General features: G+C 57.1%; 1 protein-coding gene across 1 annotated transcript; it reads right to left on the bottom strand.

The window, feature by feature from the left end:
* Positions 1–866: 866 nt before the first annotated feature.
* On the bottom strand, positions 867–19398 carry Sbf1 (SET binding factor 1). Its single transcript, XM_048803176.1, has 39 exons — positions 19243–19398; positions 19049–19154; positions 18684–18707; positions 18327–18432; positions 18091–18223; positions 17887–17995; positions 17697–17810; positions 17494–17571; positions 16984–17097; positions 16764–16892; positions 16583–16681; positions 16298–16502; positions 16096–16208; positions 14892–15041; positions 14467–14535; positions 14228–14386; positions 13889–14157; positions 13636–13808; positions 13485–13558; positions 13209–13404; positions 12848–12975; positions 12269–12447; positions 12015–12151; positions 11694–11901; positions 11175–11371; positions 10960–11097; positions 7866–7943; positions 7333–7514; positions 7079–7258; positions 6442–6543; positions 6180–6365; positions 5982–6108; positions 5765–5895; positions 5465–5695; positions 2426–2533; positions 2119–2330; positions 1608–1695; positions 1397–1528; positions 867–1310 (listed from the first exon to the last, which is right to left on the bottom strand). The coding sequence occupies exons 1-39, from the start codon at positions 19257–19259 to the stop codon at positions 1212–1214; spliced, it is 5280 nt and encodes a 1759-aa protein (XP_048659133.1). The 5' UTR covers positions 19260–19398; the 3' UTR covers positions 867–1211.
* Between the last annotated feature and the right edge of the window lie 5701 nt (positions 19399–25099).

The raw sequence follows: 25099 nt of genomic DNA, 5'->3' as shown, positions 1-25099 counted from the left end.
CCCCCAACCTGCCCTCGCTTGGGAGTAAAGCTCTCTCCCAGCAGTGCCTCAGCCCCTCACCCTCTGAGTCCTGAGACCCTGAGTGCCCCCCACCCCGTGCTGTGACTCCAGCTCCCTGGTAAGAGGTGAGCTGCTCCATGAGCACTACAGCCACAGGCTGCTCTCACACCACCAGCCCTCGGATCAGGCCACAGTCGCCACCACCTGAGACCATCACCCCACACAGCGGCCACTCAAACGTTGCCTCAACCTTTGCCACGTCCACCCCCTTCTGCCCATCTTGGGCCCCAGTGGTCCCGTGGTAAAACCTGGTCCCGATGGGACTTGGTCAACTGAAGAGTAACCCCCCAGCAGCAGGGATCACCAAGCCTGAGAGGGGACCTCAGGCAGGGTGGGCGTTGGCAGCAAGAGCCCCAAGAACTGAGACCCCAAGGTCCCTGTGGGCCCCAGCCCTCACTCTGCCTGAGGACCTGCAACTCCTGGGAGCCCACTCTCCCCTGTCCCTCCCACAGACCCACACCCGCTGTGTAGGACCCAGCCCCCCTGTTGCTAACCTTGGTCCCAGGGCTGCTAAGATAGATAGGGACAGGGGCCTTCCCTCTGGGATGCCAGCCCCAGGCCCACTCCTGAGGCCTCAGGGATCAGGGTCCACACATCAAGCAAGGTCCTGATTAAGCCACCCTCCCAAGACCAGATCTGCTCCCAGACCCTGGACCCTGAGGTGAGTGCGCCCGGCACCAAGAAAGGCTCACAAGAAAGCTGCGGCCTCCCCACCCACGTGGTAGACCCAGGGATGGAGCAAGGCCAAGGGCATGTGGGGCACTGGACCACTGGCTGGAGGGGCGTGGGTGAGCAGGGACACGAGCAGCCGTTAGTTCTCTCTTTATATAGACTCTGGTTCTAGAAACAGTTCACCTGTGGCTGGCCGGCCGGGGCCAGCACACCAACAGGGCGGGGCAGGGGTGGACTATTTACAGGCCCATTGCAGGGCTGTACCATGGCCGCGACCCGGCACGGCACTCAGCCATGACACAACAATAAGTTAGAGCCAGCCGGGCAGGGCGGGGCGGGGGCTGTACACACAAGTGCTGGGGGCTCAGGGCCTCAATACTGTCGAGGGCCGGGGCTGTAAACATGGCCGGGGCGGCCCTGCCCACCCCTAGTGGTCTGTAATGACTGGAAGCAGAGCAGCCCAGGCAGGGCCAGGAAGGTCAGGCGTCCGACAGGCAGCTCTGGATCCGGTCCACCCATTGCTGGGCCGAGGGTACATCCTGGGCACAGAAGTTGTAAACGCGACGCGTGGTCTTCACCTGGGAAAGGGTGGTGGCTGACTCCACGGCCGCTACCACTGTGGAGAGTCCTCCCTCCCACCTCCCAAGCCCGGGCAGAGGCTCACGTCAAAGAAGGCCTTCTCGTCCACAGTCTTAGGGGCACCCATGGTGGGCGTGCCAGGTGCCACAGCCTCCACCTCCGCCAAGTCGATGACACCTTTGCACTGGGTGTCTACTCGGTGGTCATAGTAGCGCAGCTGGGGGGGGGGGGGTGTGTGTGTGTCACAGTCAGGGTGGCCTGTCCCCGCCGGGCTCCTCCCGCCACTCTTCACTCACCTGGTGCTTGGTCTTGTCTAGCACGAACCAGCGGGCCTTCCAGGGCTTCATAAAGGCCCCCTTCTTGTACAGGGTGCCCTCGTAGGACCTGCATTGGCAGCAGGACCAGGGCCAGGCTGGCTGTCAGGGTCCAGCTAAGCCTAGGCCCCAGCAGTTGCCCCCACCTGGGTAAGACCAGGGCCCTCATCCTACAAAACTGGCCCGGAAGGACGACTATCTTCAGAAAAGAGATGGAGGGTCCTCCCACAACACCAGTCTTGGGGTCTCAGGGAAGCAGCCACACACGGGGTAACAGCAAAGGGGCACCCCAGGCACAAGGGGTGGGATGGATTCTGCAGGGCTTCAACCTCGTCTGGTCCCTGCCCCCAGCCCTCAAGTCTGTGGATCTACATCTCAAGCCCCTTAGCCTTGGGCCACCACATGGTTTCCCCCTAAGACCTTCCACCCAAAGAAGTAACTCCTCAAAGGCATCCCTGGGATCCGAGGCCCCAGCTCCCACTGCCTCTCAGACCTGTTCTCACTCTCGGCCGTCTGGAACTGGCTGTACAGGGTGCTGGTGCTGCGGCGGGCAGCTTGGCGGGAGCTGGACGTGGTCGAGCCACTGCTCTGGTCACTGTCCAGGCTGAGGCTCAGGGTGGAACCCACAGGCCCCTCCTGTAGGTATACGCCCAGCGAGCGGCGGTGGTGGGGCACGCTGGACACAAGTAAGGAGCTGGGGGTGCCCTGGAGATAGGAGAGGGGTTGGCATCAGGGCTAGGCGGCCTGCGCCGCCTGCACAGGCCCCCTCCCCCCAGCCCCCCATGCCCACTCCTGCTCACACGTCCATGTATCCGGCCTTCCAGGCGCTGCGCAGCCTTCACTCGGTCCCAGGTGTCCTTCCAGCGCTCCGGGGGTCGACCCAACTCTGTCTCCAGCCGCTGCAGTTCCTGGGCAGAATCAGTAAACAAAGTGTTATTCAGAAAAAAAAACATCCAGATTGGAGTATGAGAAGACAAAAGGAAGGGAAAATACAGAAAAGAAATACAGTAGTAAGACCCTCTTTCAAAATTTAAAAATAAAGAGGGCTGAGGAGGTAGCTCAGTGGTGGTAAACTGCCCCTGGGTTAAATTCCCAGTACAAAAAAAAAGTAAAAAAATGAAAAAATTTTCAAACCAGACATATTCCTCACCATTGCAAATGAATGAATGAATGAATGAATGAATGTTACAAAGAGAAAGCAGACATATCAATATATCAGAAGCACTACAGACCCCAAACAAGACAGGTTGGACACACACCAACCAGGGAGCCACAGAAAAGTAGGGATGGGGATGTAGCTCAGTGGTAAAGTGATAGTCTAGCATGAGTGAAGCCCTAGGTTTGACCTTCAACACTGCAAAAAATCTAAAACAATTTTTTTTAATGGAAACTTTAGAACTTTAAAGTAAAATATACAAGATGAGAATTTCCTTAGACGGACTTTAGAACACTAAACATAAGAGTGATGAACTTGAAGATAACGGTAGAAGAAATCACTCAAAAGGAACTGCATAGAGGAAAAAAACAAGATGAAAGTAAAAAGAGAAATGGCAAGAAGATGACCATCTCACAGAGCAGAGAAGCTTACCAAGCCTCAAAACAGGGTGACACAAAGGAAAACCACACGATGGCCAAAGTGCTGCAACCAAAGATAAAGAAAAAACCTTCAAGGAGAAAGGAGACAGCTCAGCTCAGGGGTCAGCTCACAGGGACAGCTGTGGGGAGTAACTGAGCACTGATTGCTGCTCGAGGCAAGGTGGGCCAAAGAGGGCTTTCTAGACGTCCGGAGCCTGTCAACCTGGAACTCTTGAGTCCAGAGAAAATGCCCTTTAACAAAACAGTGGGCGCCAGGCATGGTGGCCACGCCTGCAATCCCAGCCTCTTGGGAGTCTGAGACAGGAGAACTGCAAGTTCAAGGCCAGCCTCAGAAACTTAGCAAGGCCCTGTCTCACACTAGAAATAAAAAGGGCTGGGGACGTGGTTCAGTGATTGAGCACCGTAACTCTCCCCGCCACACACACACACACACACACACACACACACACACACACAGAATAGAGGCAGGAAGGCACAATGAAGATGTTTTCAGATTAACAGAAGCTGAGGGAATTTTATGACCAGCAGACCTTCGGTCAAGAGGTAAAATCCTGGGCTGGGGTTGTGGCTCAGTGGTAGAGCACTTGCCTAGCACACGTGAAGCCCTGGGTCCGATCCTCAGCACCACATAAAAAAATAAATAAAGGTATTGTGTCCAATTACAACTATAAAAAAAAAAAAAAAAGAATAGTGAATATTGGAAATGGCAGAAATAGGAAGCTTTTTTCCTCTTAATTTCTTTTTTAGTTTTAGGTGGCCACAATATCTTTTTATTTTTATGTGGTGCTGAGGATCGAATCCAGTGGCCCATGCATGCCAAGCTGGCACTCCACCACTGAGCCACAACCTCAGCCCTCCTTAATGTCTTTAAAATATAAAGTCGACTAAAACAAAAATAACAATTATGCCATAAAAGAGCTAAGTGGCTCTAATGACATCAGATCAAACTGACTCTAAGACACTCAGGACTGCCCAAAATAAAGAGGAACTCTACCTTGCTCTCAGGCTTACGGTCACATTCACCCAAAAACCGACTCCATGAGCCCTGAGTAAAGAGGGACCCGTGCACCAGGCTCCACAGCGGGTCACCACGTGACTGTGCAGGCCCACCTCAGCACCTCTCATTGCCAGACAGGCAACCCCACTTCCTGAGGAAACCAACTCTGAGTTACTCAAATCTCCAAGGCCACACAGCCACCCCGGGGGAATGGGTACACGTCCCCGTGGTCAGGATCAGAGGCCACCCCTGCTGACCGCTCAGGCCCTCTGAAGACCACCTAGGGAGCCAGCACCACAGGCAGGACGTGCTGGCGCTGCGCTGCCCGGGGAAGCACAGGTCACCCAGCTCGCTCCCTGCGTGCTTCCCTCGCCAGCGACTCTGCCCTGTTGGATTCTGGGTCTGGTGACAAACAGACACCCCCACCAAAGATGGCAGAGCCAGGGATACCAAAGACCTAAGCATCAGCCCTGAGCTTCCACGGCAGGAATCCAGAGGGCTGCTGCTTGCCGTAGGGCGGGCAGGACAGAAAGTCTGGCAGAGAGAACAGATCCTGGGCACAGGTGCCATGCCACACCAGGTGCCGTGGTGTGGATGTGGTTTGTTCCCCAAAGGCCCACGAGTGGAAGCTTTGGAGCTGGAACCTAAGAGGTGGGCCTAGAGGACGTTCTTGGGTCAAAGGGGTGTGCCCTCAAGGTTAGGGTCCTGAGGGCTGAGTCTGTCAGCAGAGGGTGTTTTTTTGTTTTTGCTTTTTAATATTTATTTTTTTTAGTTTCAGGTGGACACGATATCTCTATTTTTACATGGTGCTGAGGATCGAACCCAGTGCCTCACGCATGCTGAGGCGAGCACTCTACCGCTGAGCCACAACCCCAGGCCCCAGAGGGTGGTTATTAAAGCCACAAGCCCACCCAGCTCCCTGTGAGTGTGATCGTGGGTCTCCACACACACCTGCCATCGCCATCTGCCATGGTGTGACAAAGCTGAAGGACCCTGCTGACTCAACAATCTCCCAAACTAAGTAAATCCCTCCACTTTATAAGTGAGCCTATTTCTGATATTTTGTCATAGTGACAAAAGGCTGATATACCAGGTAAGGGCAAGCACACATGCCCAGAGCAGAGGCCCTGAGACCTGGGGTTTGTGACAAGGACCTTCCCCTTCACTGCTAGGCAAACACTCACAAGGCATGGGGCAGAGACGCGGAAGCCATGGTCACCCCAGGTCCCAAGGGGCGCACACGCACCTCTAGCAGGCGTGAGATGGCGTCGGGCTGCACTCGAGGGCGGCTGTCATAACATGGCCACACCACGCGGCGCCTGCTCTGAGGAGCACCTCCATCTGGCCGTTCCTCTTCTGGGGGCTCAGGGGGCCCCTGGGCCAGCTCCCAGTCATAGGGGGGGCCCTCAGACAGTGTCTCCTCCGTGTAGAAGTCCCACACCTTCAGGTTGGACACGTTGCTGTAGGGCCGCAGGACCTGGGGGCAAGCCTCACACTCAGAAGCTGGGTCAGCAGCAGCCCCTGCCCCAGCCGGGTCCCAGCTCACCTCTGTGTCCTCAGGTGCATACATGTAATTGTAGAACACGGGGGTCCTCTTGCTCAGTCGCTCCACGTACTCCCACACAGACCGGCAGGCCAGCTGGCCCCTGCGCTCGCCCTTCTCCTCATACAGCAGCCCTACACAGGGTGAGGTCAGGGTGAGGTCAGGGTGAGGCTCCGTCAGGGCCCCGCCCCCACACAGCCGCCCGGCCCACGGGACATACCCAGCTCAATGCGCTCATAGTCAGAGTCCAGCAGGAAGGTCCGAAAACGGCGAGACGCATGGTGGTAACCGAGGAACTTGAGGTAGAACTGGCTGAACTCAAACTCCATGGGGAACTGCAGGTGGACCTATGTGGGGCAGGGGCAGAGGTCAGAGTTCAGGAAGCACAGCCATGCCCAACCATAAGGCCACTACCCACCTGGTACACACAGTCCAGGAACTGCAGGAAGACAGGCGTGAAGCCACTGCTCTGTCCTGCTAGAGTGTGAGCCCCACGGTGGCTGAAGCGATGACCGAAAGACAGCCACTCCTTCTCCACCAGCAGGCGGAAGCCCTCCAGCGTGCGGTAGAAGGGATCTGAGAGCAGCTGCACCAAGGACACCACCTGCAGGCACCACCCACTGGTTAGGGAGGTACCCTGGGGACCACAGCCAGTCCCCACCACTGTACCTGCTGCACACCTGGGTGGTGATGTCCCAGCCGTCCTCCAGGCTCACCAGGACAGAGGAGCCCGAGTCTAGGAGCTCCACCACCAGCACCGATATCTGCAGCAGCTTGTGGATCTGCAGCGACAGGCAGCCCTCGTTCCCCATCCTGACCAGGCCCCAAAGACCATGCCCAGAGTACCCACAAGAGGCTGGACAAGAGCCCTGCTCTGGCTATTCTGACCACAGCTTCCTCCTCCCAGGACCCCTAGGACCAAGGAGGCAGATTCAGCAAAGACCCTGTTCTAGGGTTATCTGAAGGACCCATCCCTAAGTCCTCTAGCATTCACAAGTTCCCAGTGAAACAGTGCCCAACCCCACCTCCCAAAGACAGTACAGAGGCAGAATGTCCCACAAGCCATCTTTTGCATGGGCCATCAGTCCACCTGAGCCTAGTAGGCTGCCCTGGACACTCTAGTCTCACTGTAGACCCTACCAGCCCAGATCCCAGATGCCTCCCAGGAGACCCTACGTGGGAAGTGGCCATCACCACCATCTTCTCCTGGGGCCCCAAACTGTCAAACAAGCAAATTTAGATCCCTGTTCACTCAGCTCCAGTGAAGCTGCAGGCCTAGAACCCAGGTGGGCAGAAGGGCAGGAGCAGCGCAGAGACCTGGATCAGCCACTCGGAGTCCTCCAACGAGCGCAGGAAGGAAGCTGGGCCAGGGTCGGTGGCAGGACAGCCCGGGACGCAGGCCTTCAGCAGCTTCTTAAAGCTGGCCTTCACCTGCCTTGCTTCAAATACCTCGATGGGCACCAGCTCCCACTGCTGGAGGGGGTCTGGCCGCACACCCTGGGAGGAGGCCAGGCACTGAGACGTGCCCAGGCCTGAGCCCCCACCCGGCCCCATGCTCCTACCTCAGGTACCTTGAGCTGAGCTTTGTCTCCAATGATGTAAAGAGCTGCACGCTGGGGCCGCAGAAAGCCCGGGTCAGGGGGAGCCCCATTGGCCTGTGGGGGACTCAGGACATCTCTGTCGGCTAGCCGGGAACCCACATCGGCACCAAGCCCACCACTGCGCCCACTGGCCCGGACACTGCCCCGCTTACCTGTGGAAGAGAGAAAAGGTGAGTGCCAGAGTGGGGCCAGGGCACCACTTACCTGGGCCGGCTGGGCTTGGCCTCCAAGGAGGGGGCTGGGCTCCCAGGGTGGGGTGGATGGCCAACAGGCCCCCGGGAGGGCAGTGTGAGGGAGGAGGGCTAGAATACACAGATGCTGAGACACGTGGGGTGGCCTGTGTTAGTGTCTGGGGCAGGACCTGGGTGTCAGGCAGGTAAGTACTGGGGCTAGAGGGTAGGCCGTTAGTGTCAGGCATGGAAGGGGACATTAGTGCCCAAGACAGCTCAGTCCACACTGGGGGCCATCAGGGCCAGGTAAAGGAGAAGCCCCCGGTACGGTACCTCGGGGCGCAGTCCATCTGGAGGCCGAGGCCGCCATGGGGTTGGACAGCGTGGTGACCCTTGCTCTGGGGCTGGGCACTGGGGGCACAGCAGAGAGAAAGCTCAGGTCTGGCCCCTGGCCTGGGGTGTGCAGCTTCAAGGAGTCTACAGGTCAGAGGTTCCCACCAATCCCCCCTCCGGGGAACCCTGGAACCAGCAGAGGTTGGCAGCGCCAAGTCCCGAGTCTCAGGCGAGCAAAGAGCCTTTGTCTGGTCCAGGCAAGGGGCCTCCCCCAGGCAGCAGAGGGCCCACAGCCATGCGGCCAGGAGATGGAATCTCCTCTGGACATCTCTCTCCTCCCCTATAGACAGAAATCTTGCCCTCAGGTCCCTCCTTGAAGGCTGTGTCCCAGAACCTCCTCTCTCAAGCTGGGGAGGGACCTGTATGACAGGCCCTGCCCAGAAGTGCTCTCAACACATAGCCATGCAATGGCCTCACCCGAGACACAGCAACAGGAGGGGCTCAGGGGCACGGCCTGGAGGAAGCCTGGATCCTTCCAGGAAAGACAGAGAAAACAGGCCCAGAGATAGAGGGCAGTTCAGTCTAGGACACAGGCAGATCTGAGCCCCAGGCAGCACCAGGCAGACTCACAGCTGGGACAGTGTGGCCAGGAGCCTGGCATGCTGCCTGACTGGGAAGGACCTAGAGGCTCACCTGCCTCCACAAAGGCCTCATGCAGACAGAAAGGTAGGGCAACATCCCCAGTCACTCCAGTGGCCACCATAGCCACGCACAATTCAGCCTGCGGGCCCCGCATGCTGACAACCCCATACTGCGGGTGGCAGTCGCCCAACCTTGCAGTGAGAGCAGCAGCCTGCTTAGGATGCTGGTTTTCTCTACAGCTGTCCCTGTTCATTACTGGGCAATGAGGGGGGATGGTCAGGGATGCCCAAGGGACACTAGGGAAGGTGCAGGCACTATGGAAACTGACTCGTCCTGAAGCAAGGATGCTGCCTGCAGGTGACCCTCAGGATTCCTGGCAGGAGTAGGAAGGCACGAACACCCAGTGATTATAAAACATACATAATCAGAGAGAAAGCAGGTATTTCTTTTTCTTTAATCTATATATATTTTTAGTTGTAGATGAACACAATACCTTTATTTGTTTGTTTTTATGTGGTGCCAAGGATCGAACCCAATGCCTCATGCATGCTAGGCAAGCACTCTACCACTGAGCTACAGCCCTGGTCCTGAGAAAGCAGGTATTTCTGATGGAAGAGCGAGGGTGGGTGCATCAGGCCGGTCTCTGGGATACTGTCTCCGGTGACCATGAAGGCACTCACTGCCCATCCTTGTCCCCAGTGCCCAGCAAATAGTAATGAGACACAGATGGTCAAAGGAGCACCACCGAGCATGGGTGAGACCCACAGGATTAACAGTGAGAAAGGCCAGGGCAGAGGGAGGGCAGAGGGAGGGCAGATGGCTGCAGGCAAGGACTGCAGAGCTGGGTGGTTAGCTCCCCAAGGCAGGTGGCACCAGGCTGCAGGACGGCTCGGCCTGCAGAAGCTCCTACCAGCCCCAGAAAACCAGCAGCACACTGCACTGTGTTCCCAGGAGCTGAGGTCCAGCAGAGGAAACACAACCCCATCAACTCAAGAGCAGGACTGAGGGCCTGGGAGCAGACACCTGTTGTGGCATCTACCACCTCCTGAGTACACAGCACAGGACAGGTGGCTCCAGGGCTGTGTGTGAATCGGCTCACACCCCAGTCCCATCAGCAGAGGAGGCAGGCTGGCCTGAGGAGGGTGCACTCTGCAGGTTCCAGTGCAGAAGCCTCCTGAATCTCATGACCCGGTGCTAAGAGAAGACATCCCAGCACCAGGACCCTGTGGGCAGATGACACACACTGGCCTGGTATGCCAGAGGGTGGCTAGCATCATAAGCCTGAGAACCAACCCTCTAGAATGTCAGCATCCATCAGCCAGGCCAAGAAGATCAGCGCGACAGGGTGAGAGCACAGGAAGACACTGTGGGAAGACGGGGCCAGGCTGGGTAGGAGCATGGAGACGGGTCACTGATGGGAGGGATTCAGTTATGCATGTGGGGGAAGGACCCAGGAAGCAGCTGCCCTTGGGGGGGAAGGGTGAGTCCTGAAGAGCCACCTTCTGCTTCATTGAACACCCGTGCCCTACAGAACTGCCCTTTGTGTCCCTCCAGGAAACAACAGTTTTATCTTCTGCCTAAAAGCTTCTCTTGATACTCAGCACCCACAATTTCCCTCCCAACCACCATGTGGACAGTGCATTGGGCAGAATATATATGACCACACATTCTTGGCATTTCTGAGCTGGGGTCAGCCATAAGGACGGCCCAGCCTACAACCAGTGCCCAGAGCAGCAAGGGCAAGGGCTCCAAGGATGGCCCCAGGTACCCACCTGACCTCCTGCCTGCTGCCTCCTTTGCAAAACAGAGACACCTCATGGGGACAGGCGGGTATGACAATGCCTGCTCCTAAGCAGGGAGAACTATGGGTGCCTCACGAGCAGGGCTCAGTGGGGGACACAGCCTGACCCAGATCGACCTCAGTGTGTGCAGGGGAGGGGATAACAGGGACAGTGAGACCAATGCAGACAAGACACCTCTAGGACAGATGAGGGTGAAGGCCAAGCAGTGGGCAGAGCAGCACTGGGAGGGGGCAGGGTAGGAGATGGGTGGGAAGAACAGGCCTCAAACACCTCAGGGCCTGGGCTGTCCAGGAGGCTCTGGCAGCATGTTATTGTTTAGGGGCTGGGGACATAGCTCAGCTGGTAAAGCGCCTGCCCTGCATGCATAAGGCACCGGGTTCAATCCCCAGCATCACAAAAAAAAAAGTTGTGGTTTAAGAAGGTAGACAGACTCATGGCCAAAGCAGGCAGAGCCTCAAGACACTCACCTGGTTTGGGCAGGCCTCCTTCCTTGTCCCCAGTGCCAAGAAGGGGCCCCTATTCATTCAATACCAAACGTCCCTGACCAAGGACACTTGTTCCGCTCACTGGCCTGCTCACCATAAATGCTGCCACTGCCCCCCAGTCATCCTCCTCACCCATGCTCACTGCCCACCCTCAAGCACCCTTACCGTGACTGCCCATATGGGCTGAGGAGAAGCCACTAAGCGTGTTTCGTCCTGACGCATCTGCATAACGGGGCATGGAGCTAACCACGGCCTGCAGGTACTTCTCCTGCTCCAAGCTGCTGGAGTCTGCCTGGGACTGGCCTGGAAGAGGAGCAGGAGTTGGAGGTGTACGGTGGAGGGAGATGGGACAGACATGAGATGGAACCAAGGAAGGGTACCTGGAGAAGGTGCATTCTGGGCCTTGAAGAGGCCAACGACACCCTTGCCATGCAGGCCCCCGGAACGCAGCAGCACAGCCTTGGAGCGCCCGCTGCGCCAGCAGACCACGGGGAAGCGGTTCTGGCGGTAGCAGCGGGATACACGCTGTAGGGCATTGTCCTGGATGCTCTGGGGAACGATCAGCAGCCCCGGGTAGCTGCAGGAGGCAGAGGCCTTGTGAGGGCAGTTCTGCGCCTTGCCCCACATCCTCCCCACAGAGCTTAGGCCGAGCAGGTCAAGAGCCCGTCGAGAAGACCAAAGGAGCAAGTTCCTGGCTCCCAGTACAAGAGGGTCAAAGGGGCTTTCCAGACCTTGTGCTCAGCTGGGTGCCCCCCACCAAGCCCAGAAGCCCAACCCTCTACCTTCCCCCTTCCACCTTCCTTGTTTGGCCAGGAACCACGGCGGGGCCCACAACAGGCCAGGAAGATACCCAAGCAGCTTTGACCGCATCCTCCTGGAGTGTCCTGGCCAACCCTCACCTGCGGCAGATGGCATACATGCGGTTGACTGGGGAGATGCGGAAAGCCTCAGACTTGGCCCGGCTCAGGCTGCTGCTCAGGGTGCCAAGGCCAAGGCGCTGATAGTCTCGGCAACATGCCCGCTCCACCAGGCTGCTCATGGTCATGCGGTCCGAGGGCTTCAGGGCTGAAGATGGGGTCAGCGTGCTGGGCTCCAGCTCCTCTGACACTGCAGGCCAGCACACAAGGGTCACAATCCAGAAACCACCCACCCTGCCTTGTGTCCTCCACAGGATTCATTGCCCACAAAGACTACCCAGAACACCCTCATTCTGCCCCCACCTGAGATCTCATCCTCCTGGTCCTCATAGGGTGGCTGGCCCCGCTGCTCCCAGCCAGGGGGGTTGTACTTCTTCCTAGTAACATACTGCCGCACCATGGTCTTCTTGGCATTCTTAACCAGGTTCCGGGACAAGGTTCTGGGGTATAAACAGACAGCAGAGGTGAAAAGAGGAGGTATGAAGCTTTAGTCACACCTGGGAAGACTGAGGAAAGCACACAGCTGGTGCCCAGCTGCCCTGGCCCTGAATCTGTACCTGAGAGAAGGACCCTTGTCCTTGGCAACCCGGGATGGCCGGCCAGATGTGTGGGTGGAGCCCAGGGTGAAAGCAAAGGTGCCCCTTATGTCTGGCGGGTAACGCAGCTTATGCAGCTGCTTGCGGAAGAGCTCGGCGCTGTCAGACCCCACCTCCTCGTCAAAGGCCATTTTCAGCAGCTGTGTCAGACAAAGAAGCCCTCAGGGGTCTGAGTGGCCACCAGGACCCTCCCTAACTCTAATGCTGCTGAGAGATTGGACTCTCTTCTCACAGCGATTGTGCCACAGAAGCGGGTGAGCCTTAAGGGAAGGCCTCATGCCCAAATACTCAAGAGTCCAGTGTATGTGTCAACTGCCAAGTTCCAGCTGCTGGACGAGGTTTCAGCTTGCCCAGCACACCCAAGACACAGACAAGGGTCAGCACCCGAGGAAATGGCAAGGATCCAAAGGCCAGCATGTCAAGTAAGCAGATGATGTGACACTGACACCCAAGGAGAGGGACCCACACTGACAACACACTTGCCAGGTCACAGGTGAAAACCAGCTTAGAGGACTGGCTGGCTAGGGGAAAGCCACCCACCTGGAATGTGCAGGAGCGAAGCTGCAGGCCATCCTGCAGGAGCTGGTCCACCGGGGTCTGAACACTAATGCGCTTCTCCTTGGTCAGTGCAGCCACCGGGAAGGAGCGGACCACCACCTGTTCTCCCACTAAAACAGGCCCAGCAGAGTCAAAAGGAGGGAAAAGAAACAGGGTCACAGATCTCAGGGTGCTACAGCTACAGGGGTTGTGGGTAGGTGGGAAGTCGCAGATGGGCACCCATCACCCACAGGCATCTCATACCCCTGAGAAAGGGGCAGGAGAGGCAGGGACAGTGCTATATCCACCCAAAGACCTCACAGGGAGGAGAGGGCACCGCCAGAAAAAGGGTCTGAAGGCTCACCCAGCGGGTCGGTGGGCATCCCCGTGAAGATGACCCGGTATGTGGTGAGGAAGACGGCACCCTCAGCTGGGAACAGTGCAGGGCCCCCTGCACCACCACCTGCACCCTCCTCACGCCCATCGGGTAGCAGATACACACGCAGACCATCCAGGACACATTCTTCACCAGGCAATAGGCGTGGCCGCAGCAGCTTAGGCTACTCAGAGACAGAAGCAGCATCTCAGGACACAGTCCAAGCCCCTCGTGCCCACCACAACCTGGCTGGCCCCAACTCACTTTTTGGATGGGGGGCAGCCTCTTGCTCTCACGGTGCACAGCCTCCAAGGTCTCAATGTGCATCTGGACGATGTCTGAGAGAAAACAGTGCTCATGCCTGGGCCCTGGCAACCCCCCTCTGAGAAAGTGTTTCTGTGCCAAAACCCCATACCTGGCACCATGACATGCAGCCCCTTGAGATGGTCACTGGTGACGCCGCTCTCTGTGCAGACCTTGTCTACAAAGCGGTTGATAAAGCGGACCACAGCCCCAGCCACGTCACAGGTCTCTGCATCCTCAAAGCCACTCTCTGTGTCATAGCTCTCAGCCATACTGCCGGCCATGCTGGGCAAGGAGGGATGTGTGGGTACAAGCCCACCTGCCCACAGACCAGCCCACTCTTCCCCACCCCACCCTGCCCCCACCTGTTGGTAACCAGGCTGTTGCTGGCACTCTCCAGGTCGCCCAGCCCTGCCCGCTCCCTTAGAAGACGGCTCTTGCTGCTGTCCAGGGGCAACAAGAGGTAGCTCATGCGGTTGGCATAGTGGATGGCCTGGCTGAACACCGTGCTCTCCTCCTTCTGCACCAGCTCCTGCTGCTTCTCGCGGCTCAAAGTTGGCCACAGGCGCCGCTGTTCAGAAGCCACATCCAGGGCAGAGCGCTGGTCCTCCTGGGATGATGCCTCCCCAGCCTCCTGCCATGACACCACAATGAGTGAGCCAGGGGTGAGCTGCCCTCCTCCCTGCCCGGGAAATCCTGCGCACCTGGGAGGGAGCCTGGTCCTCAGAGGGCTCCAGGTAGAGGGCACGGATGTGGGTCTGCACATCTCCATAGAACATGGCCTCCCAGAACTGTGGGGTGCTCCACACCACGTGCTCCTGCACACAGCTGTAGGCAAACTGTGTCACGCCTGGGCTCAGTTTCTGCAGGGGTAAATTGGGGAGGTCACTGAACATGGTCCAGAAGGAGCCAAGGAAGAAACTGGGACTCCTCCAGCACTCACCCGGCAGAAGGCTGTGACAAGGGGCAGCAGAGCAGCTGCGATACCATGTTCGTCCAGGGAGGTACAGTCCTGTGGGCAGAGCAGTGGGCAAAAGGGATGCCTGCCCCTCTCCCAGACAGTACCCGTCTCCAATCACATCTCTGTGGCCCCACAGACCAGCACCTTCCAGCCCGGCTGCCTAGAACGTTGGCCCCAGATCCCCAGGATGGCCTCAGAGGTTCCAAAGTCAGCCCCACACTTTCTCCAACAAGGACTCTCCCTGTTCCTGTCATTCCTACAGACCAAGGATCCCATCCCACCCTCTCTCTTCATTCTCACCTAAAGATAAGAGTTTCTCCCAACTGCAAGAGTCCCGGGAAACCCAGGAACCCATGCTCACCGCACTCACATGCCACATCACTGGCAGGATAGGGGTCTGGCCTCACCTGCAGGCAGCAATTCATCATACGGACGACAAAATCGAACTGCTGGTGATCCAGGACCGCCCGGTTCTGCTGCACGTGCAGGTGCAGCTCCTGGGCCAGGCAGCGACGGGCAGCTCGTCCCTTCAGAGCCCTGAGCACGGCCGGAAGCAGCTGGGAGCAGGGTAAGGGGAACAAGGGGCTGAGGGCAAAGAGGGAGGGATGGGGGGAGTCCCACAGAGGGAGGAAGCAGCAGGCCTACAGAAGGCCAGAAGCTCCACCACGCACAGAAAACCCAAAGACCACACAGACCAAAAGAGATGAAAACCTCCAGCAGACCCAGCAGTCCACAAGTGAGAACCCAGGAAGACAGGACACAGCTGAGTGCACGCGTGCTCTGAAGAGGCCTGAGGCCCAGACCTGCTCAGTCTGTTAGGGCTCAGTATCTGAAACATGGGCCTGAGCATCATAGGGCTCCCAGCACAGGCCAGGCCAAAAGAGGGCTCAAGCTTGAGCTATTGTTACGGTCATTCACCATAAAACCACAGGAGACACCACACAGCTGCGAAAAGACTCAAACTGGCTGTCAAACAGAATCCCAGCCAGGCACGGTGGCGCACATTTATAATTCCAGAGGCTGGGGAGGCTGAGGCAGGTGGATTGCAAGTTCAAAGACAACCTCAGCAACTTAACAAGGCCCTAAGTAACTCAGTGAGACCCTGTCTCTAATAAAATACGAAAAAGGGGCTGGGGTGTGGCTCAGTAGTTGAGCTCCCCTAAGTTCAATCCCTGATATCAAGAGAAAAACAGAGAGAAGGAAAAAAAAGGATCCCAAAAGTGTTACGTGAATTATCACAGAGGCAAAACAGCATGTGAGTGGGTTTTGTTTTCTATTAAGTTAGACACAACACACACAGGTCTACAGTCTTTCAGAAGGATGCAGAAGAAAATTAATAGAAATCTTAAGGTTTTCTAAGTTCTAAAAATGTATACAACCCCACCTTGCTGAGCCTTCTTGGAAGGCCTGTCCCACTGCCCACTGAGATCAAGGAGAGGAGACCTGGTGCCCACCTATCCTCCTGCCAATCCATCCACCTCCAGCCAACTTGCATGTGAGCAGAGTCTCCAGGGCAGGCCCAGCATCCATTGCACTAGAGGCAAGGCCTGTGCCTCCTCTGAGGCTGCTGTCCTGAACTGAAGTTGGGGGGCCCCTCACTGCACACCTCACCTTCTTGGCCTCAAGCATCTTCCCCTCAAACACGTAGGAGATGCAGTTTCGCACCACCTCCAGCCGGCGGGCACTGTTGACATGTGGCCCGCTGCACCGCTCTAGTATGGCAGCTGTGGGGACAGGACACACACACCCTCACAAGAGCCCACTCCCAGTCCCTTCTTGGGGCATGTTCTCCCCTCCCATCCCCATTACACACTCATGGGGGGCCCTGAGGGCACAGTGGTCCTCCTCTCGGCCTTCACAGCTGGGGGTGCACCCTGCATCTTAGCTGCAGCCTGGTCCACAATCCACTGCACGGTGCCTTCATCCAGCCGGGGGAAGGGTCGGGGTGGCCGCCGCAGGTGACTGGCCTCACCTGGCCTCTGCACCTTGTGCATCGCCACAGCTGGATATGGGTTCTCCTGGGGTAGAAAGGCAGACAATGGCAAATGGGTGTGGGCCAGGGTGGCACCACATCCTCCCATCAGGCCGCATACCGTACATTCTTATAGAGCTGCTCTGCCAGTTCCTGAACATGACGCAGAACTCTCTGCGGGTGGTTTTCATCTGCACGCATCCTTGCCACCTCATGGGCTACCAGCTGGGGGGGGACAGGAGGCAGGGTGAGACTAGGGCAGGTGAGCATATGGCGGGGGAGGTAGACAGGTGGGGGTGGGATGCACCTCATCAAATAGATCCGTGGGGCGGTAGGGGACCCCGCGCTCCGACACGAAGCCCGCAAAGGCCATGCCCTCCAGCACCTTCATTAGGAAATCATCCTCCACCAGCCCACGCTGGCCCAAGAAGGCTGCCTGGGGAACACCAAAAGGGCACCCACTCAGGGTATACCGAGCATTCACCTACCACTCCACTCCTCTATCCCCACGCCACCTGCCAGCCCACCTTATGGAAGCGGATGACAGGCTCTGGGTGGATGCGCACAATGTGCAGGCACCATCGGTAGCCCTGCAGGAGTTGAGCAAAAAGCCGAAGAAAGACGGCTCGGAGCTCCTTGTCCTGGGAACACAGGTGAATGCAGGTGAGTGCCAGGCTCCTGGGTGCTTCTCCCCACTCCCACCCAAAGCTGGGAGCGAGGCTTCTCAGTCACCTCTGTGGTCTCCTTCTGCCCCTCCCACAGTATGCCACACAGCCAAGCAATTCCTCCACACTTGCTGAACAAGTCCCTCCTGCTAGTGACCCCCAGAGACACTGGTGGCAGGATGCCAAGTCCTGGCCCCTCCATCTGCACCCTATACCTTGCCCACACCTGCTATATAACCAACTGCCTGTGCTATAAAAGCCCAACCTGGCCTGAAAGTGCCATGTGCAATGTGCAATGTGCATGCACCATCAGCCCTGCCATCAGCCATGACAGAACTGAGATGACAGGATGGGGTGTCCAAAGACCTATACCTGCATCTTCAGGGAGGGAGTGGACGTCGTGGCGGGGGGAAAGGCAAGGTCAGCCAGTTCCAGCTCTGGATCCAGGACCTGTGGTAGAAGCAGAAAGCAAGGGGAAAGACACAGTGAGCCTTAGGCTCTGGACTCCCCCTGTTGCTACACAATGGCTCCCCACAGGCTGTAATCTCCAGCTTCAATCTGGCCCTTGCCCTCACCATGCTCAGAACATTGTGGGTCTGGCTCTGCAGTGGCTCCGGCAGGGGTGGAATGTGCACACACTCAGGGACAGTCACTGTCCCTCCATCAAGATCAGCAACAATCACGTCCAGCTGTGGACCAAAGCGAGCAAGTGATCAGGGGCCTGCAGGCCTAAGCAGTAAGGCAGACACAAACCACAGCCCTTACCAGCTCCTGGGTCTCCGCCTGGAAGGCTGCGTTGACCCCAATGATGAAGGGCGTGGGTGTGCTGAGGACCTCCAGCAGCTGTGCTGGCAGGATGGGCACATAGGTGAAGCTGCAACAGGTCCCAGGGTACACAGTGAGTCCCAGAGGATAAGGCTGGGTGGAGGGGCTAGGAGGGACGGGTGGAGGGGCCAAGCAGAGGGGCACCTGTATCTGAGAGGGAACAGTAGTGCCAGGAGGCCCCTGCAGGCATCTGCAAGCCGCTGGTAGCTCCGGGACAAGAAGAGGACCTTGTGCTCCGTGAGGGCAGCACAGAACAAAGACAGCACATTGGTGATGCCTAAAGAAAGAGGACAGGCCTGGTGAGGGCCCTGGAACCCCCCAGAGTGAGAACCACACCTCTGGCCACCAGTCCTAAGGACAGGAAGTTGCAGCAGGCTCACCCAACTGACGGAAAAGCAGGGCTACACTGCAACGGCTGATAGGTAGTGAGTCAGCCAGCGGGGTCTGGATGACCTGCCGGTCACCAGCTCCCAGAGAGATGGTTCTCTGTGGAAAGAAAAGGACCAGAGTTCAGCAGTTTGACGAGGCCCAAATCAGCCCAGAGCTCTGTGGTGCCAGGTGGGCCCTGGTGAACTGACAGACCCAGAGATGGGACTGACTGGATGGCTGGAGGGAAAGGTCACACCCTGACTGTTGGCTGAACAGTGCTGCAGAGAAAACTCAAGGCAGGGGGTGGCTGCCTCTGACCTGGGGTATGGGCAGGGCCTGGGTGGGCAGAAGAAACAAAGTATCCATACCGCTCCTTCCTCAACAGAGTCCAGCTGCACAGGACAGACAGGCAGAGAGACACAGTTAGACACCTCTGGCACACAAGGCACACAGCAGAGAGCGGACAGATAAGCTGACACTGACATCCAGAGACAGGCACACACCCAAGAATGAACAGAAAGACGCTAGGCCCAAAGGAACAGATTACAAGAGCCAGGTGAGCAGGCAGGGGCCAAGAACAGATGACGAGTGCTGGCACCAAGAGGAGAAAGAAGTGCCCAAGGTGTTGGGCCATGCTCAGCCACTGAACACGGAGTGCCCACCAGGCCCCCACACCCCTGAATGCACCAGGAAGACCTATGCCATGGAATCACCAGTTGTTCTCAATACCTACCTGTGATCCCCCAGCCAGAGGGACAGTGCATGTCAGCAGGTTCCCAATCACATTCTCCAGGCTCACGTTCAGGCCTTCCACGTGGATGGCATAGATGAGACCAAGGCTATTCTGCAATGTATCAGACATGGAATGGTGGCACTGCCAACAGGAACATCCCAGTCCTGCCTCGCTGCCCTGGTGGCCCGCCTCACCCTGAACACCTCCGCATGGTCCAGTCGTGATACCAGCACCAGGGTCTTTGGAGCAAAGAGCTGGCCAGCCTGGGCTGATGTTGTAGTCAATAGCTGCACCTGGCCTCCCTCATCAGCTTCCTCCTCCCTCTCCACGGCATCCTCAGTGGTGCACACTGCTTCCTGTTGACAGAAGCCCATGCTCCCGGCTCTCGTCAGGTTCGTCCCATGAGCCCAGGTGGAGGACACAGGTGACTCAGAGAGACCCAGCCCACTAGAAACTTTGGCCTCTGCAGGGTAGGAGACACCCCCAGAGGCAGAGGGAGCTGCCCATGGCCCAAGCGCTCATCCTCACACATGCTGTACCCCAGAGCCCCCTAGCTGACCTGTGTGGGCTCCACTGGCTCCCAGAAGGTCAAGCAAGCGCAATAGTGCCGCTCAGAGTTGATGTCAGTGAGGACGGCAACAAAGAAGGTCGGTGGGTTCCTCTCGGGACACAACTGCCACCCACTGGGCTGGCAAAACTGCAGGGAGGGCTCAGTAGTCAGCTGCCTGCACCCACACCCGCAGCAGGAAATAGCCCACCTGCCCCAGCACACCTACTCCCAAGCATCAGCACTGCCAGGGCCTGGAATTCCAGGGCACACAGGCAATGCCTCATTATGTGGCTTTGGGGACACCCTCTGGGCCTCAACCCCTCCTGGTGAAAGGAGTAACAGCCTCCGGCCTCACCACTTAGGGTGAGGCCCAGGAAGGGCATGGTGCCGACTGCTGGGAGCACTTGAAAATATAACACAGTGATGTGAGCACCAAGCACCCCAACAGTCAAGCCGGCCACCCCTACTCTCCACAGCAGGTCTATATTTCCTTGTACCAGCTCAGCAAGGATGGGCCTGTCTCCCTGACTTACCAGCTCAATGCCCTGGGGGAAGGGGTTGTCCTCCCAGTCCTTCTCTGGGAAGCGCTGCAGGATCTGGCCCTGGCCTTCCCCACTCCCTGAGGAAAGAAGCAGGTGGTCAGAGAACCCACCCCAATCTCCTGCCAGAATTGGCCAAGGCCTCAAAGCCCAGTATGGAAAAGTCCCCTCCTCATCTGGCACCAGACTAGCTCTCTCAGACCTACTGTTTCCCTATAAATAGTTCTGAGTAGAGAAGCCAAGGCAACCACAAACCCCAGGGCCACCAGAGGGCAGTGAGAAGCCCCAGATCTCTGTAAGTCCCCATTGCCCCCACCCCTTCCCATGTCCTGCCCACCCTCTCAGCACCATGTGCCAGAGTTCTCCCCTTGCCACAGACCAGCCAGGCCTCCCTAGGGGCCACAGTTAACAGCTGTCCCACAGCCCACTCAGCATCTGCCACCATGGCAACCCTGACTTAGGCATCAGCCCCAACAACTCCAAAAGCTGGACAATGACCTCCAGACAGACAGTGGGTATGTCTGGTGTATAGGACGTATTTGGGCACTCCCGAACTCTATGTCACCCACCCACCCTGGGCCCATGCTGGGAATGCATAGGATTCACACTTGTTATCTATGTGGGGTTTAATGAGAAGCTTCGGTCCCCTTGTGCTGGAGGGAGGGGACCATCCAGGCCCACAGTCCCAGATTGCTATCTATCCCCAGCCCCTCAGAGATGATCCCAGCACAGATCTCAGGAGGGAGGATTCAGCAAGGTCCTGCTCTTTGGAACCTATGTTCCCCTAAGTCTTCGGACCTGCACCCCTTTACTACCATGCCCAGGGCACTGCTTCCTGTCAAGTGTCAAGGCCACATGGATGCAATCCATGCTACTGAGGTGGAAGCCTTGCCTGTGGATAACCCCTACAATGCCAAACCAGAAGGTATGCCAAAGGCCACAACAGGGGGGCACTCAGGACCCAGCCCCTGCCAGGTGAGTGCTCCACTTGCCTCACAGGACTCAGAGGGTGGAGCAGGATATGGTAGGAAAGACAAATGCCTCCTCATTTTCACCTCTCACACTCACAACTCAGAGGCCCCCACAGCAACACTGCTGCCCCTACCAGCAGAAGCGGCAGAGGCAGACAGCACGGGGAGGATGCTCAACGAAAAGCCTCTCCCTGGAACCCCACCTTCACCTTCATTCCCAGTAAACCACCGTGCACAGCCTTCGAGGGCCTAAAGGGATGCAGCCTCACATCCATCCAGCCTGATCCATCTGCGCACAGGGGAGCTGATCCCCAGCAGCTTACAAGACACATTCCTCAGATCCTCTAAAACCAGAAGAGTGGGTCTAAGACCTTGGGCCCTGAAGAATCATGAAGGCAACACCAAGGATGTGAGCATCAGGCAGGGTGCTGCTGAGCTAAGGGTGGTGGGGTGATGAGGGGCTGATTCTGACTCACAAAACCTCAGCTTCCTGCTCCCCTCCCCCCAGTATTGATACTCTGCAGGCAGCAAAAAAGAAGGGGACAAGTGTCTGCTGGTGCCATGCCTACCTACACACATCTGCAGACCTGTCCCACCAAGATGAAGACCCCATGAGGGGGTCCCACCCCTAAGAGCCACCCTCAACAGACCCCAGCCGGCATACTCACACATGCAACACACACACACACACACACACACACACATACACACACACACCCTCCCTGAGCCGTGGCTTCCCCCACCCCACTCTGCCAAGGGCTTCCTTGTGCTCAGCCTCAAACCACCATCTGGGCCCAGCCCTGGCTGGCACCCAGGGCTCACCCAGTTCTTGCCACGAGGCAGCAGGCGGAACAAGGAAGAGGGGGTGTAAGACAGGGACAGGAGCCTCTGCTCTACAGTCTCCCTCTCAGTTCAGGCAGGGTGAGCAGTCTTCTTCAGAAGGCTGCTCTCAGTAGCTTCTCCCCCCAAGGGAGTGAGCATAAAGGGGATTATCATCATCCACCATCGCCTTCTCCTATCTCATTCATAGTATGAAATCCAACTTCCTCTTGCAACTCAGACTTAAAATCCTCTGAGGGGCCCACACTCTGAAGAGCTAACCCTGATCACCACTCTTACGAGTGCCCCCACTGTCTCATGAGGGAGGATAGGGGAACCAGCCAAGCAGGCATCTCTCCTGAGCTCCAGGCTTGCCCTTAGGAACTCAGGTCACAGTGTTCCTTCTCTGGGAAGATCTGTGCCTGATCCTGGAGCCTGCATAGGAACCCCTAGGACCTCCCTTCCTCTACAACCCCCACCCTACCACCTCTTGACAACTGGTGCACCTGTCAGTAGGCTGGGCTTGATGGCAGGCTCCAAACCTGGCCAGACCACAGCCTAATTAGGGCTTGTTGCATGCACACATGACTATTCTCCCCACACCCAGCCCTACTCACACCCCACAAGCAAACAGGTTTCTCCGTCAGAAGTGCAGAGCAGCTTCCAGAGCCCTGGGGAGCACCCGACACAGCAGGCCCTCCTCCAAGAACACACCATGAAGAAGTCCACAGTTTCTACTGTGAACAACAGTACCTAGCCCCTTTCCTGAGACCTCAGCCTTTTCCTCAGCTCTGTACTTTCAGGGGCTTGGCTGCTGGCTTGCATAGGAGGAAGAGGTTCTGTCAAGTTTACCCAGTGTCCCCCACTCACTCAAGCACTGTGAACACAAGGGTGACCTGAAATGGCTGAGCTCCTTACCCCACCAGAACAATGCCCCACTTTAGAGTAGACAGGAGGGAGGGTGCCCTCCCCTTCCCACCCCACTAATCCCAACAGTACAGCCATGCATCACTGGGCAGTACTCTTTAAGGGGCCCAAGGAGGAGGGGCACCAAGATTCTCTGAGGCATAGATGGGAAATCCCCTGTCCCTCCTTCTCTTGAACCACAGGCTAAGGGAGGTCAACCCAAGGGTGACACTGGGGCTCCTGTACTCAAAGCTCCTCAGTGAAAGCTCCTCTGGCAGCCAACCCCATGAAGGCTGCAGGGCTGAACGGCAAGGCTGGCCAGCAAGAGAACACAGACCATGCGTTCTGTCATCTGCTGGCACACCCCATCACCAGTGCCAGGCTCCGATGCCTGGAGAGCCATCCTAGTGTACACTAAGGGAAGACAAAGAAAGGATGGCAGCCTCCTCTGCTCAGCCTGCTACATATCATATCATACACACTGGACAGCACCCTCCTGCTGCTCCAAACATAGTGACCTTGACACCCAGGCATGCTGTTTCTGGTCAATCACTGCAGCTTCTCTGGTCATCCTTCCTGATCTACCCTCACCCACAACCACAGCAGCTCTGGTCCAAAGCATCCTCTTCAAACATCCAGGGTGGATGCTGTTGAGGCCATCCCAAACAGCCCCAACCTGCTCCAGAGGTAGGGCAGGAACAGGGGTGGAGATAGTAGATGGGGCCCAAGAATGTGGCCAACTCATTACCATAGGACTGAAAGAGACCAGGCCACAGGATGGAAAGTCTTTTTCTCAGACACTTGGGGTCCAGACCTTCCTTCCCAGTGGCAGCAAGAAGGCTGCCAGCCAGGTCTAAGTTAGGTCAAGTGTCTTTCCTGCTCTCAAAAGACACCTCAACACTGGCCATGCTGCATTAAATCAGCTGACTACTATTGGGAGCTGGGAAGGGGCCATCCATCTGGTCCTCGCACTGACCCCAGAGTTAGGCCCAGGGCACAGAAGCTGCTCCCTGACTCACCAGGTAAGGAGCCTGTAATGGGCCAGTGGCACCCTCTGAGGTGAAAAGGACACACACAGCCCAAGCATCTCCCCACCCTCTCTGAGAGGTCACCAGCTGGAGACCACTAGCAACCAGGGTGCTGCCGTGGGCAGGACTCTGGACCCAACCCAGCAGCCAAGACACCCAGGCCTACACCCAGCAGTCTCAGAAAAGATGACCAAAACCAGGCCAAAGACATGAAATGCCCACTCACACCGCTTAACCTAAAAGACCCTGCATCCCTGCCCTGATGTCCTAGGCCTGCCAGTACAAGGGCATCTTTCACCTCCCTTGGAGGCGCATCGTTCTGTCTGTGCCTATGTTCATACACCTGCTGGTCCGTCATGAGTAAGACACCCATTGCTTCCTAGGGTCTTACATCTGTGTTCATCGCATCCTCACAGCCTAGAAGATTAGTATGACTCATACCAGCTACAGATGAGGAAACTGAGGCACACAGAGTCAAATGACTGGCCTGAGGTCACAAAGCTATGGTTGCAAAGCACAGACAACTGACCCCCACATCAGGTGCCATTTGGCTTCCCTTATTCCCGCCCCTACCCTATCACCTTTCCCAGTCTGTGGATTTATTCCTCACAGGGATAGATGAGTTCTTCTAAGGAATGTCCTGAGGCTGAATGGCCAGCTAGTTCCAACCTCAGAAGGCAGTGTTCAGGAGCTCCACGGCCTTCTACCACCACCCAAGTGGACAACTTGGGAATCACTCCTTCCCACCATTTAGGGTGAGTGAACATCTTGGGCCCAGCCTTCTCACATGTCCTGTTCAGAGGCCATACACCTCAGAGGTGCCTGTGCAGCTCCAGCAGTAAGCATGCTCGTCGCAGCCAGCTTCTCACAGGTCCCACAACTGCATCCTCATGCCTCCCTCAGATTCATCCTCAACTCTCACCCAACTATCACCACCGCTATCTAGCCTCTACCTGCAGTCTCTGCCTACCAGGCCCTCTCTCCTCACACCGTCCTCAACATCATCAGCATCCAAGCCTGGTGTTCCTGCAGCCCCTGCTCACAGCCTAAGGCCCCTCACAGTAGAGCAACTATCATCCAGCCTTGTTTTCCAGGATCCCCACGTAATCCTCTGTCCTAGGTGATACTACTTCTTTGCTGCCCTCTACATGTGCCTTGTGACAGGCCACTCTCCTTCAAAAGACACAGAGACAAGGACAATGTGGTCTTTGCCTTTGACAACTCCCTCTCTGGAGAGA

Source organism: Marmota marmota, unplaced genomic scaffold (assembly GCF_001458135.2).
Source record: "Marmota marmota marmota unplaced genomic scaffold, marMar, whole genome shotgun sequence".
Lineage (NCBI taxonomy): Eukaryota > Metazoa > Chordata > Mammalia > Rodentia > Sciuridae > Marmota > Marmota marmota.
The sequence above is the reverse complement of the archived record's forward strand: the minus strand, read 5'-3'. Positions and strand labels throughout refer to the sequence as shown.

Bases quoted from the DNA above. Each gene is read 5' to 3' on its own strand.
- Sbf1 (XM_048803176.1), bottom strand. The intron at 6,544-7,078 runs GTCTCTGCGCTG...CTGTCGCTGCAG, and splicing joins ACTCCGAGTGGCTGATCCAG to ATCCACAAGCTGCTGCAGAT. The intron at 1,311-1,396 runs GTGAGCCTCTGC...ACCCTTTCCCAG, and splicing joins ACGAGAAGGCCTTCTTTGAC to GTGAAGACCACGCGTCGCGT.